The sequence below is a fragment of the Chiloscyllium punctatum genome, chromosome 8, assembly GCF_047496795.1.
Source record: "Chiloscyllium punctatum isolate Juve2018m chromosome 8, sChiPun1.3, whole genome shotgun sequence".
Lineage (NCBI taxonomy): Eukaryota > Metazoa > Chordata > Chondrichthyes > Orectolobiformes > Hemiscylliidae > Chiloscyllium > Chiloscyllium punctatum.
Genome location: NC_092746.1, coordinates 66,606,641 through 66,622,874, shown reverse-complemented (window position 1 = coordinate 66,622,874; position 16,234 = coordinate 66,606,641). Strand labels below are relative to the sequence as shown.

General features: G+C 42.8%; 1 protein-coding gene across 2 annotated transcripts in view; it reads right to left on the bottom strand.

Moving 5' to 3' along the window:
- Positions 1-6,775, bottom strand: part of LOC140480609 (polypeptide N-acetylgalactosaminyltransferase 15-like) — a 75,674-nt gene extending 68,899 nt beyond the window's left edge. The window contains exons 1-2 of one of the 2 annotated variants that reach the window (XM_072575705.1): positions 5,876-6,775; positions 1,906-2,072 (exon numbers count right to left, since the gene is read on the bottom strand). In XM_072575705.1, coding sequence (XP_072431806.1) covers positions 1,906-2,072; positions 5,876-6,375 — 667 coding nt within the window. In that variant the 5' untranslated portion in view covers positions 6,376-6,775. The remainder of the gene's footprint in view (positions 1-1,905; positions 2,073-5,875) is intronic. The other variant, XM_072575704.1, reaches the window with a different exon arrangement.
- Between the last annotated feature and the right edge of the window lie 9,459 nt (positions 6,776-16,234).

Here is a 16,234-nt window from a genome sequence, read left to right as displayed (position 1 = left end):
CATATGCAGTAACCCATGTCCATCAATAGTCTATCATCTCCCAACTTTAAGTCCTTAGTTGTCTTTTTTACAATTATGTCCCCTCTGCATCTCTGAGATCTGCCTCCAATTCACACTACTGATTTCTCCAATTTCCCCACATAACAGATGTCCCTGATAAACTCCCACTGCACGCCTTGACTTTCATTGAGCTGACCACTGGCCTTAACCAACCAGAACAGACATCCCTAATTAATGAATGACCAGGCCCCAACTGATCTCTGTGCAGCTCCCTAATGGACTTAACACAAATCCCTGCACTTGTAGGACTGACCATGGCCCAATCCCCAGTTATAAAGCCCCTGACCCTAACCACACCGTCACACACACACACACACACATAGTAAAACAGATATGGAAATAATTGAGTGACAATGCTTAGATGAGGATTATTCAGGTAGAATAATGAGGTCTACTAATTATGTTGAAATGGCCAACACCTCTGTGATGTTTCAGTTAGACCACAGGAACACACACGCTGACTGCTAGATAGCTGGTTTATGAGGTTAGGACAATAGGCCTGGAAGAGCTTACAAAGTAGAAAGCTGATTAAATTATCAACCTCTGATTAAAATTATCAAACTAAGATGAGAGCACATGATGTGCCCTAGGGAGTGACCAGACTAGAAAGATAGTTGGAGACAACTGCTGATGATTGTTACTGTGAAAAGCACAGCAGGTCAGGCAGCATCTGAGGAGCAGGAGCTGAGGATTGCTCAACAAGTTGTTTATTCCTGTGTGTAAAAAGTTGTAACCCGTGCTCAGTATTTGTGAGTCCAGTATTCCCGCGTGTCTACCTAGAACTCCCCTCCCTGCATTTACTGGTAACTGCTTGTAATAAACCGTTGGATTCGCTTGAACAAACTCCTCTGCGTCTGTGAAGGTCACCCTTACAACCCCAAGCAGTTGACTGACCATGTCCAAGCCCCTGGACTAAGACAGAACTCTACCTTTGACTTGCTGTGCTACGAAGTACTAACTGAAGAGTGTCTCTCTTAACCTGATGATGATTACTTCCCTTGGACTTTGAGACATGGCCATTTGATTGAAGCACAAGTAATGCATTTTTGTCTCATAAGCTGCTGGCACATGTTATAGGTGTGACATTGATGTAGCATGGTGCCAAACAACAATATGTTTACCAACTGGATTGATCAATACCGACAACTATGACAAGATGCTTGGCTTTGTAACTGTGTTAAATAGCAAGGAATGGCAGCAATGCTGAAAACATTCAAATAGACACAATGTGATTGAGCATTAAGACAGAAAGCAGTAAGCTGGGGTCTAATCTCAGGGATCGGTGCCTGGTCCAGCCTGCAGATTGTCCAAGCAGCAATATTACAATGGAAGGTGCATAAGCACTCCAAGGTGCAATGCTGATGTGAAATCTGTGTTGCATGTTGGTCTCCACCATCCAGATGGCTGATGCCAGTTGAACTGTGACCAATCTCATTAAAATAACAATTAAAAAAAAATAAAAATCCAACAATGATGAAATACAAAGTATTGAACGATTAAGCAGATTGTACCATTTTAGAGATAAAATTCAACATTTTATGAAGATTGGACAAGTAACTCAATGGATAGAGAAAGCATATTCGTGTACACTAGGGAATGGGGAATACCATTTGAAAAGAATACAATTTTAAATTTGCTACCTCTGCCCCTGTTGATTACAATAGTAATTGGATTGGAGCTCACATGGAGAAGCCTCTTGTCAAGTAGACACTATTGACCAAAACAAACATTTACTTTTCTCCTCCCTACTTTCAAATGAAATACTATTTCTCTACCAATAACGAATGCTTGCTTCTTCTCTCTCGTGTATTTCATTATCTATTGAATTTTTCAATTAGAATATACCTTGGTTACTTAGGTCATCCACTAAGATGATTTCCTTGAGAAATTTCTTTGGGGCAGTGTCCATAACACTGTTTACTGTCCTCAGAAGAGTGGACCAGGCTTCATTGTAGAAACAAATGATGATGCTGGCAGTTGGCAGGTTTTGACTATATTCCTGCTGTAGGCATCTAAAAACAAAGTAATAAGATAGACAACTCTGTCCAATCATCCAGTCGACACAATTCAACAACGAGGTACTCATTTTCAGCTGTATCCAATTAATAGCCACACAGACTGATTGTTAATTATTCCAAAACACTCACTGGATCTTTGGCAGTCCGTAAACCTAACTGTAAATTCCATTGACTATTTTCATCTTGCTTTGCAATTAAAATAATCTTGCTTTATCATAATTAACCTTACTTTTACATTGCGTACTACTTTATTTTAACTTATTTTGTTTTTTCTATTCTGTCTCTATTGGCTGAGTATGCCTCAGCTCAGACCATGACTCCCGGACCTGTGCACTGTGTTGAGACATTCACTGCTTTTCAGGGACACGTTGGAGTCAGAGGTTCTGGGAAACTATGTTCGGCTGGAACTCTGAACTTCTAGCTTGCTGTGACCTTACAGCAGGTAACCCCTGATGGCCTGAATCTTCTGAGCAGTGGCAATGTTGTTGTGTGAAGGCTATCCTAACACACTTCTGTACATCTCTTCTGGGTTCTTTCAATTGCAGCTCTCAAAGAAATGTGCAGTGCAGCATTCCCTGGAAATCTCATTGGAATGGAGGAAAGTTGAAGAGAGAAAACACCTACTCTTTACAGCATCAGCTGTCATAGTCTGAAACTTTAAAGGTCCAATTTTTGGCTGATTCTTAGGGGGGGGGGGGGGGGGGAAGGTAAGATGGGTGGGGGAGTGTAAGGTCAGTGGAGTAGGTCCAGTGGGTAGAATTATGTGGAAAGTTGGGGGGGTGGTATGGTAGGTGACGACATGGGATGACATGAGTGAGGTGGTGGTGAGCAGAAGGGTGAGAGGAGTAGGAGGGAGTGAGGGTAATAAGGGGTATGATGGATAAATGGGTATAGACATGAATAGATGGATGCAGAGAGAGGTGGATCATAAAGGTGAGACATTTGTGGAGGGGAGTTACTGATGGTCAGGGGCGTTGGTAATGATGGAGGATTTATTGATGGTCAGGGAAAGAGGGTGGGGGGTTAGTCAGATGATTGGAATACATTAGTCAGTTTGGATATGGAGTCAGTTGTACAATTATATCCAGCTGTTCACCTAGATATTAATCGGAGTAACATCTGCATAATTACCCAGTTAAGTCCAGTGTTATGTTTCTTGGAGCCAACTTTAGCTCAGATAATTCCCACATAGATCCAAACATCAGGAGGCACTTCCCGATCTGTAATGATCCAGAGACTGGCCATGGTATCACTTTCTTTTCTAGAATTTATCAGAGTAACTCTGAGCACCTGTAGAGACTGCCAAGGAGCAGTATTTGGAATTACAAGGCCTGATTTTATAATCCTGTCACTGCCAGTGATACTCAATCCTCCCTCAACCCACACTCCCTGCTCAACCTCCTCTGAGGGTGAAAGATGGGCTTGAGTAGAAATGGGAATTGAGGGATGAACTGGGGCAGGAGGCTCCCCTGTCATTTAAAATGCAGACAGCAGTGTAAACCACAGGAAGAGCAGGCTAGCCACTGAAATAAAACTAACAGCTGCGATTTTTCTCAACACTTCAGCAAGTATTATTTTCTACATAGTATATCTTCTGAGTTTGGGTGTGTTTTAAATGATGAGGAGAGTTTAAAAATGAAAGAAAAGTTATTCCAACTCTAATTTCCAGCATGATTCTTTCGATCAATTATAAGCCCTTAAAAACCATTACACTTGCGCACCAATAGACAGTAGCAATTTAACAGGGAGTTTGGGAAGACTTCTGGCAAAAACACGCGCAAACAGAGAAACAGACTGCTCTAACCTGACTTACTTTTGACAAAAATAATTTAGTTCTGAAAATGATCACATGACGAGTTTCACTGCGTGACTGTGTGGTGGCTGAGACCATGAAGGTACAGGATTTTAAGAGCCTGTAGTCATATTACACTGAATGTTGTGCCAACTTCAGGACATCAAGAGAGGACGAAGGCACCTTTGATTGAGAGCAGCCGTGTGAGAGCAGTGGACATGCATTCCGTTTTGTTGGTGGTTATGAATAATTGTCGTTCTATTTGTTAAGGTTGTATCTGAATTACTGAAGTCACAATGTGTGACAGACTCTGATTAAATACCATGAAGATCCTGAAGCGAATGGTTAACTGTTTAGTATCCACAGTAGTCAGGCTTTTAAAATGTTCAGTCTTGGAAAGCCAGTGTGAGTAGATGACAATGGTATCTGTTAGTCATGCCAAAACCACTGTTAGCTTCAAAAGAATGCTCAGAGTGTTTAAAGCGAAAAGCGAATTTAGAGGAATGTTTTTCATTAAACTCATTTTCCTATTTTACAGAAGAAAATTACCCGAGCAGGATACTCCTTTAACATATTGTTTCAGATGTGTTTCCATTACACAGGGTCTTCGTCCTGTGAGCCCACTTTGGTGACATCGCTGATGGAGAAAGCTGTCCAATGTCCTGGAATAACTCCAAAGCTTTACACCTGAGAGGGTGCGGAGTTGGTGTAAAGGTGGGGATGGGGGTGGGTTGTTAGGGAGGCTGTGGGATATGGGATGTGGGAGAGGGGGTGGCCTGAGAACTATTAAGGTACTTCCCAATCCAATGTTGCCATTTAATGGACAGAAAACTCCACCTTTCCCAGCCCAGAGTGTCGTTCCCAAAGTGAACTGTTAACAATATTTAACACATGCTGCTCCAACTATTACTTTCTTTTGGAAAGTGACAAATATTTGGGACAATAAAAAAATTCACCTCCTTCCCTTCTAATTCTTAGAACTGTAAGTATGCATTTTTGATGCTTACCTATTTGATATGTCATTGCACCAACCAACCATGTTCTATTAATAGTTTATGTAAACATTTCCTCTTAAACTCAGGTCTTTAAAAACTCTGGCATTCATTGAAAGATAAATTCCAGATTCTTGTTTTGGCATAATTTTAATAATCTCTTGACTGAAGTTCAAAGCAAACAAAACAACATTCAGATAGTTATGAATATGGAGTTATGATTAAATCAGCTCAATATTGACTTAAGTAAACAGAGTTTAAAAGGAATATGAGAGTAGCAAGTATAAAATGCAAGCCAATGACACATCTTTATCAGAATTCAACCAGGATAAAATTGGATGATATTGGAATGAAAAGCTAGACCCATGGTAAAACAATATTTATGAAACAGTAAGAAATGTGACTAATATCAAATGTTTTTATTTGTAGTATGCATAATTTGGAATTATTGCACATCTTGTGGAAAATTCCAAATATATTATGAGATCACTCTGCAGCATCAGGAATGAAATGAAATTTTATAGCCAGCTACTTTCAGGCATCCTTATGACAATATCAACAATTTGTTCTTTCCAGGCACAATCACACAAATTTGGGTTGAATGCTATTAACAGTCAATACTTCCGAAATGTCAATTTGAGTGCTCGAGGATACAGTGTGAGGGGTGAAGGATACAATAAAAGGAGCGGGGGAAGGTAACAGTGAGGTTTAGGAGTGCAGACGGAGAAAAAGGTGAGTGTGAAGAGATATGGTGATAATATGAGGGAGAGACGGCCAGTGTGAGGGGGAGGGTGACAGTATGAGGGAGGGGGGACAGTGTGGGGGCAGTGACAATACGAGAGGGGAAAGGTGCGACAGCGTGAGGGAGAAGGGGGATAGCGTGAGGGAGAGGGGGAACGGAGAGGGGGGACGGGGGGGGGGGCGAGGGTTGACAGTGGGAGTGAGGGGGGGAGAGTGTCCAGGGTACGGCGGCAGTGGGACACCCGGGTTTAAGCAGCTCCTCCTGTACTTACAAAGGGTGGCGTACCTCAGGTAGTCTCCGGTGCAGGGAGATGCTCTCGCTGACCGTCTCGTTAAAGCCTCTCCTCTGCAGCCCCTGGCGCTCCAGTTGCCTGCGGTCAGCCGGCGGCGGGGGGTCCAGGAGGAGCAGCCTGGTGCTCTCCCCCCCGGCTTCCGGGCTCCTTTTAGCGGCTCTCAGCAGCCGGTAAGCCCTCCGTCGGGGGCGGGCGGCTCTCTGTGTCACCACGATGAACTGGTCGGCGCTGAAGGAGTCCAGAGGGATGAGTTGGAGGGGAGAGTGTTGCGGTGGGAGGTGCCCGCCCTGGTGGCTCTCTCTCTCCTCCTGCTGCTGCCGTGCTGTGTCGCGGGCACTGGCAGGCTCCGCTTGCTGAGGTGGATGGCCACTCGGCAGCAGCAGCAGCAGCAGGGCTAGCAGCAGCAGGAACCCGCAGCCCCAGCGCCTCCTCCACATGACCGCAAAGGGGCTCAGCTCCGGCCATCCCCTCAAACCCATCGCCTCATCCCTTCCTGACAGCCGGGGGGAATCTCCCGCACTCGGACCTTTCTGTACTGTTGCTCTGAGCTTTGTCGATGGATGGTTCCTTAAACAAAAACCCCAAAACGCTGTGTGCTAACTGAGCTCCACCTTAGAGGGAGAGATAGGGAGAGATCTGGTGTGTGTCCTTGCCCACTTGTCCACAGCCTGCCTGATGCTGCTGCTCCTGACAACAGATACAGACACAATCTGCTCACTGGCTACATCCTGACACGGCAGAGCGCTCGGTCCTAGCGCCTGCTTAACACAACACACTTCCCCGCGGACTGCAAGAAACCTTTATGGACAGTACGTAACCATTGGCTCTTTTTAAAGTGGTCTGCTTTGATGTATTCCATCCGTTTAAGAATGCAAAATTTATTATGCAATCCACTTCACTCTATTCCCTGCCACGCCCACCCACCCACGCAAGTTGGTTCAATTCTGTACTCAGTTATTGCGGATGTAGAGAATGTCAGGACAGTTTTATCAATATTGATACATACAGTTTCAGTTGGTGAATGTGATCAATCCATGTACTTTTCAAAATGACAGAAGTCAGTATCGGAGAATAAACTGGAAGAGCACCGACAGTACTGCGAAGCTGTGAGAAATACAAACTGCGTGCAGAACAACGCTGCTTTCATCCTTTTAAAGCCAATCTTCACAGCACCAACTCGTTGAATCCTATCAGTTCCAAACTATCTGATTCTATTGGCAGCTTCAAGCGAGCTCATCAATTACAGTATGTTCTACTCTGCTTTTGATCAGTGGAACAATGAAACTTAACCTCATTCTGAGGAGAGTAGCTTCTATTAGCATGAAAATATGTTCCATTGAGGACCTGGGTTTTGAGGGATTGTTTAAAAGTGGAGTCAAGTCCACTTTATATATATACATTGATTTTTTAAAAATGTAATAAAAAGATAGATTGGAATGTTTTAAACGTGAAAACTACATGGTCCAAGATCCGTATTGGTCTTGCCTGCTTGACCGCTGTTTTTAGTGCTGAGATAGAGCTTGGAATAGTTCGGATTTTAAGTTGGTGACAAGCCTGCTGGAAGAAGCGTTCTAGATCAGCTTTGTTTTTTCAAGAAAATAACTGTGGTTGCGTGTGCGGTGTGTTACCTGGAGACGCAGCCCAGCTGCTGTCACGTGACAAGCCTCTGCAGAGTTTGCCAAATTTTCGAATGTCGACAAAGTTTCCCAGCAACAACTGCATGTATTCAGTGATATCCATAGATATGCGCCAGAACCTCAGACCAACCCCATTTGAACATCTCAAGCCTTCTCCTTTTTTGTTTTGAAGAACTAATCATTCTGAGTTGAAAGTATTCTGCAAAGAGAAATCCATTTTTTAAAACTTTTTATCTGTCTGTTATGTGTTGTGATGTAAGATGATGGTGTGTTTATATTTTAATATCTTTTATTTTTGAGTTTGGATTTTGAACTCGTGTCAATTTTGGTCTGTTTATCTGAAGGTGTTTATTAAATTGTAAAGCTTTTTGAAAGGTTTGTTTAAAAATAACAAGAGAGTTCTTGGAGGCGAATCAGAACTTGTTTACATTGGGAAAGTTTTCCTGAATGATTTAAGTAAACAGTGTAGTGCATTAGGTTTTATTTAGGAGGACTTGAAATTGAGTTTTTTTTTTAGCTCAGGAGAAACACTATAGCTCGGAGGAGGTTTTTGCTTCAGTTTTAAGAAGTCCTGCTTGAAGCTGGATGTGTCAAAGTTATTCACAAAGAAAGGAAATAGTTTAGAAATGCTAAAAAAAATTCAAGATTAGAGTGGTGCTGGAAAAGCACAGCAGGTCAGGCAGCATCCGAGGAGCAGGAAAATCGATGCTTCAGGCAGGACCCTTCATTTTGCCTTAAGAAAGGGTCCTCAGTAAAGAGTTCAGTTTGAAACTTTCAGACCAGTAGTGTTTGGCTAAAACCCAAAGGGAGTTATTTGAAGCTGAGAAAGTCTACATTCAGTTATATAAAGATTCAAGGAAGAGATGACCATATCTTTAAGACTGGGAATTGAGACATTAGTTAAATTAAGTTATATACGTAAGACAGAAGGGAATTATTTCTAGTGCAAAAACTGCAAAGGAGTGCAATTAATATTAATGAGATTATATTTTACTATGCACTTCAAAATCTTTGAACATGTGTTATATGGAAATAGTTTGATTTATTCTATTGTTTTCTTCACTTCATTTGCATAGTGTACATTCTCTATTGTTAAATCAATCTGCTCATTACTTGCTTATGTTTCAGTGAAGACAGTCTCAGTAAAAACAAAACATAATTAGCTATGATCTATCAAGCTGAATTTCAGTCTAGCATCTGATTTGTTTTGTAGTAACAGCTGGGCTCACAACAGATTTTTTTTCTGGATTATTTAGAGGGGTATACATTTATACTTTCATATTAACCACAGCAAAACGAGTTAATGAGAATCGGGAAAAGCTCTCCACTGGTTGGAGTCATATCTGGCACAAAGGAAGGTAGCTGTGGCTGTTGGAGGTTAGACATCTCAGCTCCTATACATCTCTGAAGGAGTTCCTTTGGGTTGTGTCCTAGATGAACCATCTTCAGCTGCTTCATTAATGATCATATCATATAGTCAGAAGTGGGGATGTTTGTTGATTGCACAATATTCAGCACCATTCATAACTCCTCAGCTACTCCAACAGTCCATGTCCAAATGCAGCAACATCTTGTCAATATCCAGGCTTGGGCTGAAAAGTGGCAAGTTTCATTTTTGCTCACAAATGTCAGGCAATGACCATTTCAAATAGGAGTCTTTGATGTTCAATGCCATTAAAATCACTGATTCCTCTACTGTCAATACTCAGTACATTGACCAGAAACTTAAATATGAAATGCAGTGACTGGTCAGAGGCTAGGAATCCTGCAGCTAGGAACTCACCTCCTGATTTCCCAAAGGCTGCCCACCATATACAAGGATCAGTCAAGACTGTGATGCAATATTTTCCACTTGCCTGGATGAGTGCAGTTCTGACAACACTCAAGAAGCTTGAGATCATCCAGGATAAAAGCAGCTCTCTTCCCTTGAATTAGAAGAAATACAAGTCCATGTGACCTGGTGATCCTTGACCTGGAAGCAGTACTGTCGGGAAGGAAGTTAGGATGCAGAAAGCATGTGAGAGAATTGCAACAATGGAAAAACAGAAAGGACACATTTACAAAGATCTGCACATGTAGCATGGTTAAGAGGGGACATAAAACTGAAAACATATTTAGAGTACAGATTTTGAGCTGACCAGACTGTTTAATGAGATTCATTAAGGAAGTCAGCTAAATAAATATCTGAGGAATCTGTGCCATCAAAACTGTTGGAAACCGAGCTAAGGAGGTATTTTAGGAGTGTAAAATTTGACTATTTCTGTAGGGCTAGTATATAGTAGAGCTACCATGTAGGTGTCTTCATGACAAAACCCAAAGAGGAAGAAAAATGAAAAATCTTAAGTTCCAGAGCTGGAAATGTAATATCATATTTAGTGTCACACTTATGCTGGGAATGTAAAGTATGCTTAGAAACTCTTAAAATAGGTTATTACTGTATTTGCTGTTATGAAACTTATAGATTGTACCAACTGTAATTTGCCTGTTAATTCATGTTTAATTTACATACATTATGATTTGTGTTAAAGTACTAACCACAGAAAGTGGAATCTTTTTGGCGGTTTTATTCATATGGGATTATACAGTAAAGTCAGATTTTTAAGTTTATGGCTCCTTCAACAGGGTTGTAACAATCACTATAATCTTTTCCAGCCTTACTGATTTAACTTAGGAGATTGGCATAGAATTTTCTGGGTATTTCCTGAATTGACTACAAGTTTGTTTTGCCTTTCCCAGCAATAGCACTTTGCTTCTATTTACAATTTTAACAGAGATTGTATATTTAGAAGGATAAGGTGGTGCTGCACACACTTGCACTATGTCAGGATGGGTCAGCATGATAAGACTGAAGGTAAGTTTTCTATCCCTCTCTTGCTTTGTCAACACACCTTGTACATTTCCATCTGATTATTGGCAATAACCTTTGCTTACATTGATACATTAATTTTAATCTTTTCTCAATTATATCAAATACAAACTTTGTAAACGCTTCCTCCAAATGTGCGTTTGTAATTTCAAGAATTATTTTATTGTTTTAAATCGAAGAATTGACATGTTTTCTGTGCAAACATGACACTTAAAAGTGATTATTTGCAGAGTGTTTACCTTGACAAGCTGCTCTGGTTGTATTTTGATATGCTGATTTTAACCTCAGTAATAAGAGAATTTTAACATACAATCAATTCCTAGAAGAGAGAAGAACAGGCGGATGAACATGTTGAGTGGTAGTCATGTCACAGAGAAGGCTCTGGCTTAATACCTGGTTTGGAGACCTCGTATGAGAAGAGATTGAATAGGTTGGACCTATATTTATCAGAATGTCGAAGAATGAGAGGCGAGCTTATTGAAACATACAAGGTAGATGTAGGAAGGTGGCTTCCCCTTGTGGGAGAGTCTAGGACCAGAGAGGATAATCTCAGAGTAAGGAGTTGCACATTTAGGAGAGAGATGAGGTGGAATTTCTTCACCCAGAGGGTTGTGAATCTGTGGAATTCTTTACTACAGAGGGCTGTTGAAGTTGGGTTACTGAGTATTGTCAAGGCTGAGATGGGGAATCAATGGCTGAATGAGGAAATCAAAGGCTGAGTGAGGGAATCAAAGGTTATCAGGAAAAGGCAGAAAAGTGAAGTTGAGGATTATTAGGTCAGCTATGATCTCATTGAATGGTGGAGGAGACTCGATGGGCTGAATGGGCTGCCTCTGCTCTGAATACTATGGTGTAGATGGAATAGTCTGATCATGCCTGAGAAAATCTAACATATCTTGCTGAGTGAAGAGTTTGTATTTTTATTTTGGTTTTATAAAAAGATATATAATATTATCATGTCTATTGTCGTCATGTAATATAACCTAAATGGCATCCTTCTGTGGCAACAAAGAATAGAAAATAAGTAAAGTAATCAGTCTAAAGTTATCCAAATATGAAAAAAACTAAAGAGCCGTTGATGCTGGAAATCAGAAACACAATAGAAATTACTGGGAAAACTCAAAGTCTGGCAGCATCTCCAGAGAACAATCCCTTTATACATTCATCCCCCATCAGGATGGTCTTCGGGTTCTCTGCTTCTTCTTGGAAAAAATGGGCCTGAACCATCCCCAACCACTACCACCCTCCTCCGCTCAGCTGAACTCATCCTCACTCTGAACAAATTCTCTTTAATTCCTCCCAAGTCATTCAGATCAATTGGGGTGTCTAAGTGTACCTGTATAGGCCCCAGTTATGCCTGTCTCTTATGCATGTTCCTTGTTCCAATCCTGTTCTGGCCTCCATCCACAACTCTTTGTCCTGTAACATCTATGACATCATTGGTACTGCTTCCCTCGCTTATCTGGAATTGGAAAGGTTTATCTGTTTCACATCTAATTTCCACCCCATCCTCACCTTCTCCTCATCCAACTCTGACTTCTCCCCTCCTTTCCTCAACATCTCTCTTTCTATTTCTGGGGATGGGCTGGCCACCAATATGCACTACAAACCCACCAACTCCCACAGTCACCTTGACTATACATCCTCACACCCTACATCCTAGAAGGACTCTATTCCATTCTCCCAGTTCCTCCATCTCCATTGTGTCTGTTTGGAAATGTTCACCTCATTCCTCAACTATGGATTCCTCACCACCATGGTTTATATGCCCTTGGTCATATCCAACCCACTTCCTACTTTCTGGCTATCACTTTCCCACTCCCTCCCATAACAGCAATAGGGTCCTCTCCTCCTCACTGACTATCTCACCAGCATCCACATCCAAAGGATCATTAGCTGCCATTTTTGTGACCTCCAGTAGGATTCCTCTACTTGAGACATGTTCTCCCTCTACTCCCTTGTCAGCCTTCCACAGGGACTGTTCCCTCTGGGACACCTTTGTCCACTCCTCCTTCACTCCATGCATCTCCGTACACCTCCACTGCACCTTCCCATGCAATCACAGAAAGTGTAAACCTGTCTGTTTACTTCCTCCCTCCTCACTATCCAAGGTTCCACACACATCTTGCAAGTGAAGCAACAATCTTCCTGCACTTTACTCAATCTGCATTCACTGCTCACAATGTGGTCTCCACATTGGGGAGATGAAGCGCAGACTGGGTGACCATTTTTCAGAAGACCTATGTCTGTCTGCAAACATGAACCTGAGCTTCCAGTTGCCTGCCACTTAAACAACCCACCATGTTCTCTGACTAACATCGCTGTCTCAGGCTTGTTGCAGTGTTGCGGAAAAGATCAGTGCAAGTTGGAAGAACAGGACCGCATTTTCTGCTTGGGAACCTTGCAACCTTCTGGACTCAAGACTGAGTTCAATACTTTTAGGGCCTGAAAGCTTTCTCCCATGTCCTTATCCCAAACCCCAGACATCGGGCCTTATGTTCACATGGAGAAAGTGAGGACTGCAGATGCTGGGGATCAGAGCTTAAAGATGTGTTGCTGGAAAAGCGCAGCAGGTCAGGCAGCATCAACGGAGAAGGAGAATCGACGTTTTGGGCATAAGCCCTTCTTCAGGAATGAGGAGGGTGTGCCAAGCAGGCTAAGATAAAAGGTAGTGAGGATGGACTTGGGGGAAGGGCGTTGGGAATGCGATAGGTGGAAGGAGGTTAAGGTGAGGGTGATAGGGCGGAGAGGGGGTGGGGCGGAGAGGTCGGGAAGAAGATTGCAGGTCAAGAAGGCGGTGCTGTGTCTGAGGGTTGGGACTGAGAAAAGGTGGGGGGAGGGGAAATGAGGAAGCTGGAGAAATCTGTATTCATTCCTTGTGGTTGGAGGGTTCCTAGGTGGAAGATGAGTTGCTCTTCCTCCAGACGTCGTGTTGCCATAGTCTGGCGATGGAGGAGGCCAAGGACCTGCATGTCCTTGGCGAAGTGGGAGGGGGAATTAAAGTGTTCACAGCATCTCTGCCCTGCCTTGCCTTTTTAGGCTTTGCTGCTTTATTCAGAACATACAGGCTCATACGTCTATTGTGTCTTACCTTTCGGCGCAAACACAAAGCCAGGCAGTTTGCCACAATTATCAGCAGGAATCGAGCAAAGAGCGGACATGTTGTTGTATAGCACAATGCAATAACAATGTCACACCTTCAGCATGCACTAGCAGCATGCATGCCAAACATACTGCAAGTGCCTCCACCAAGTGGCCCTGTCTCAAAGTCTAAGGGGAGTAGTGCTCAGTCAAGTCAAGGAAGACCAAGACAGGAGTTCCTGCCACAGCCAGTGAAGGGCAGTCTCTGATCTCAGGCCAGGGGCTTCGACCTGATCAGCCAGCCAGTGGTAAGAAACAGGGCTTCCACATCATCACCATCCAGCAAGGTTGGTCTTGCAAGTCCAGTGCGACCAATCGGGGATTAATGGTAAGGCAGTCAGGAAGCCATCTAGAGATTAGTCAGGGCCTGGTCACTCATCATCCAGGGCTGTATTTCAATTTTGTCAAGGGTTGGGCCACAATAGCCATTCATTCATGGAAAGTCAATACAGGTTATCAGGATCCACTGCTGTTCGAGAGACGTTGGGGAAATCAGTTGTAGAGATTGAAGGCAGCAAGCTGAGATGCAAGGTGCTGGGTCAAAAGCCACAACACCTACATCCTTGAGAATGCTCAGGTTCCTGAGTAATTTCAAGGACCAGATGTCATGCAAGATAGTTACTGTGAGAGAAGAACTATCATCTGTAACCAAGGTTGATGACTCTGTTACATTTCCCCTTGCCTAAAGCTGAAATGACAGGGGACACTCACTGTATAAGAGTGGGAGACAATAGTGCAGTGGAGGACCATGGATTATTTGGGATGTGAGATGTGGGAAGTGGGAGGTCATTGCCAGTCATCACCGCCATTGTCTTGAACGAGGGCAGTTCATCGTGATTATCTGGATTGCTAAAGTATAGAGCCTGAGCTCCAGTGTTAATGTTGGAAGATGAAGACTTCAATGAAGACATTGAGTAAGAAAATGGGGAAGCTCAGAACTTATGGGGTAAGGCATATACATGGTATGGCACTAAGAACCTCTAGCCTGTGCAGCTTCATTCGTATATTTCAAAGTCAGTCAATCACGAGCAACTATATTCTTTAAGACCCGACCGATTCAATCGGTAGTGCTGCTGCCCAGCCATTCTTGGTGGTGGACATTGAAATCTCTACCCAGAGTACATTTTGTGCCCTTGCCATCCTCAGTGCTTCATTTAAATGTTGTTCAACATGGAGGAGTACCGACTCATTAACCAAAGGAGGATGGTGTGTGGTAACCAACAGGAGGTTTCCTTACCTATGTTTAACCTGAAACCATGGGATTTTATGGGCCCAAATTCAAAGTTGATCGCACCCAGGGAAACTCCCTCCTGACTGACACCACCTCTGCCGGTTTGTCCTGCCAGTGGGACAGGACATATCCAAAGATTGTGATAGTGATCTCTGGGACATTGTCTGTAAAGTATAACTCCATGAGTGTGACAATGTCAGGCTTGACTAATCTGTGAAACAGCTCTCCCAATTTTGGCACTATCACCCAGATGTTAGTGAGGAGGATGTTGCAGGGTCAACAGGACTGTTTCTGTCCTTGTCATTTCTGATGCCAAGTTCAAAGCCAGGTGATACGTCCAATTTCATTTCTTTGTTGAGTTTTCATTGCAATTGGTACAACTGAGTGGCCTACTGGACCATTTCAGAGGGTAATTGAGAGTCAACCAGATTACTCTGGGTCTGGAGTCACATGTAGGCTGGACTAGATGAGGATGGCAATTTCCTTCTCTGGAGGACACTAGTGAGCCAGGTGAGGTTTTTTTCCCTGACAATCAGCAGTATTTTCATGGTCATCAGATTCCTAATTCCAAATTTAAAAAAATTGAATTCATAGGTGGGATTAAACTGGAGATCCATGGCACATTGAATGAGTTTCCACATTAATATTCTAGCAATTCTTGCTATTGCCCACCCTATTAGAATACTTAAGTGGTTGTTTTTGACAGGTGTCTCTATGATCCTATAACTCATAACAAAATTGGCTGTTTTGACTCTGATCAATGTGAAAAAATTCAGGTGCACAGAAATTATACCCAGCGTTCATCAGAAGCTAGTGCGGTATTTACTCACTGCTACCTCTGCTCTCAGCTTGCTCACCTTCAGGAGGTTCTGCTGTTCTCCCATTGGATTTCAATTTCTTTCCTTTACATGAACAACTTGCATTTATATAGAACATAGAACATAGAAAAGTACAGCCCAGAACAGGCCCTTAGGCCCACAATGTTGTGCCGAGGTTTAATCCTAATGTAAAATATAATAACTTAACCTACACACCCCTCAACTCACTGCTCTCCATGTGCATGTCCAGCAGTCAGTTAAATGTCCCCAATGACTCTGCTTCCACCACCACCGCTGGCAACGCATTCCATGCATTCACAACTCTTTACGTAAAGAACCCACCTCTGAAGTCTCCTCTATATCTTTCTCGTAATATCTTAAAACTATGGCCCCTCATACCAGTCATTCCTGCCCTGGGGAAAAGTCTCTGGCTATTGACTCTATCTATTCCTCTAATTATCTTGTATACCTCCATCAGGTCTCCTCTCTTCCTCCTTCTCTCCAGAGATAAAAGTCTGAGCTTATTCAGCCATTCTTCATAAGGCAAGCCCTCCAGTCCAGGCAGCATCCTGGTAAACCTTCTTTGCACCCTCTCCAAAGCCTCTGCATCTTTCCTAGAGTCAGGTGACCAGAACTGGACACAAT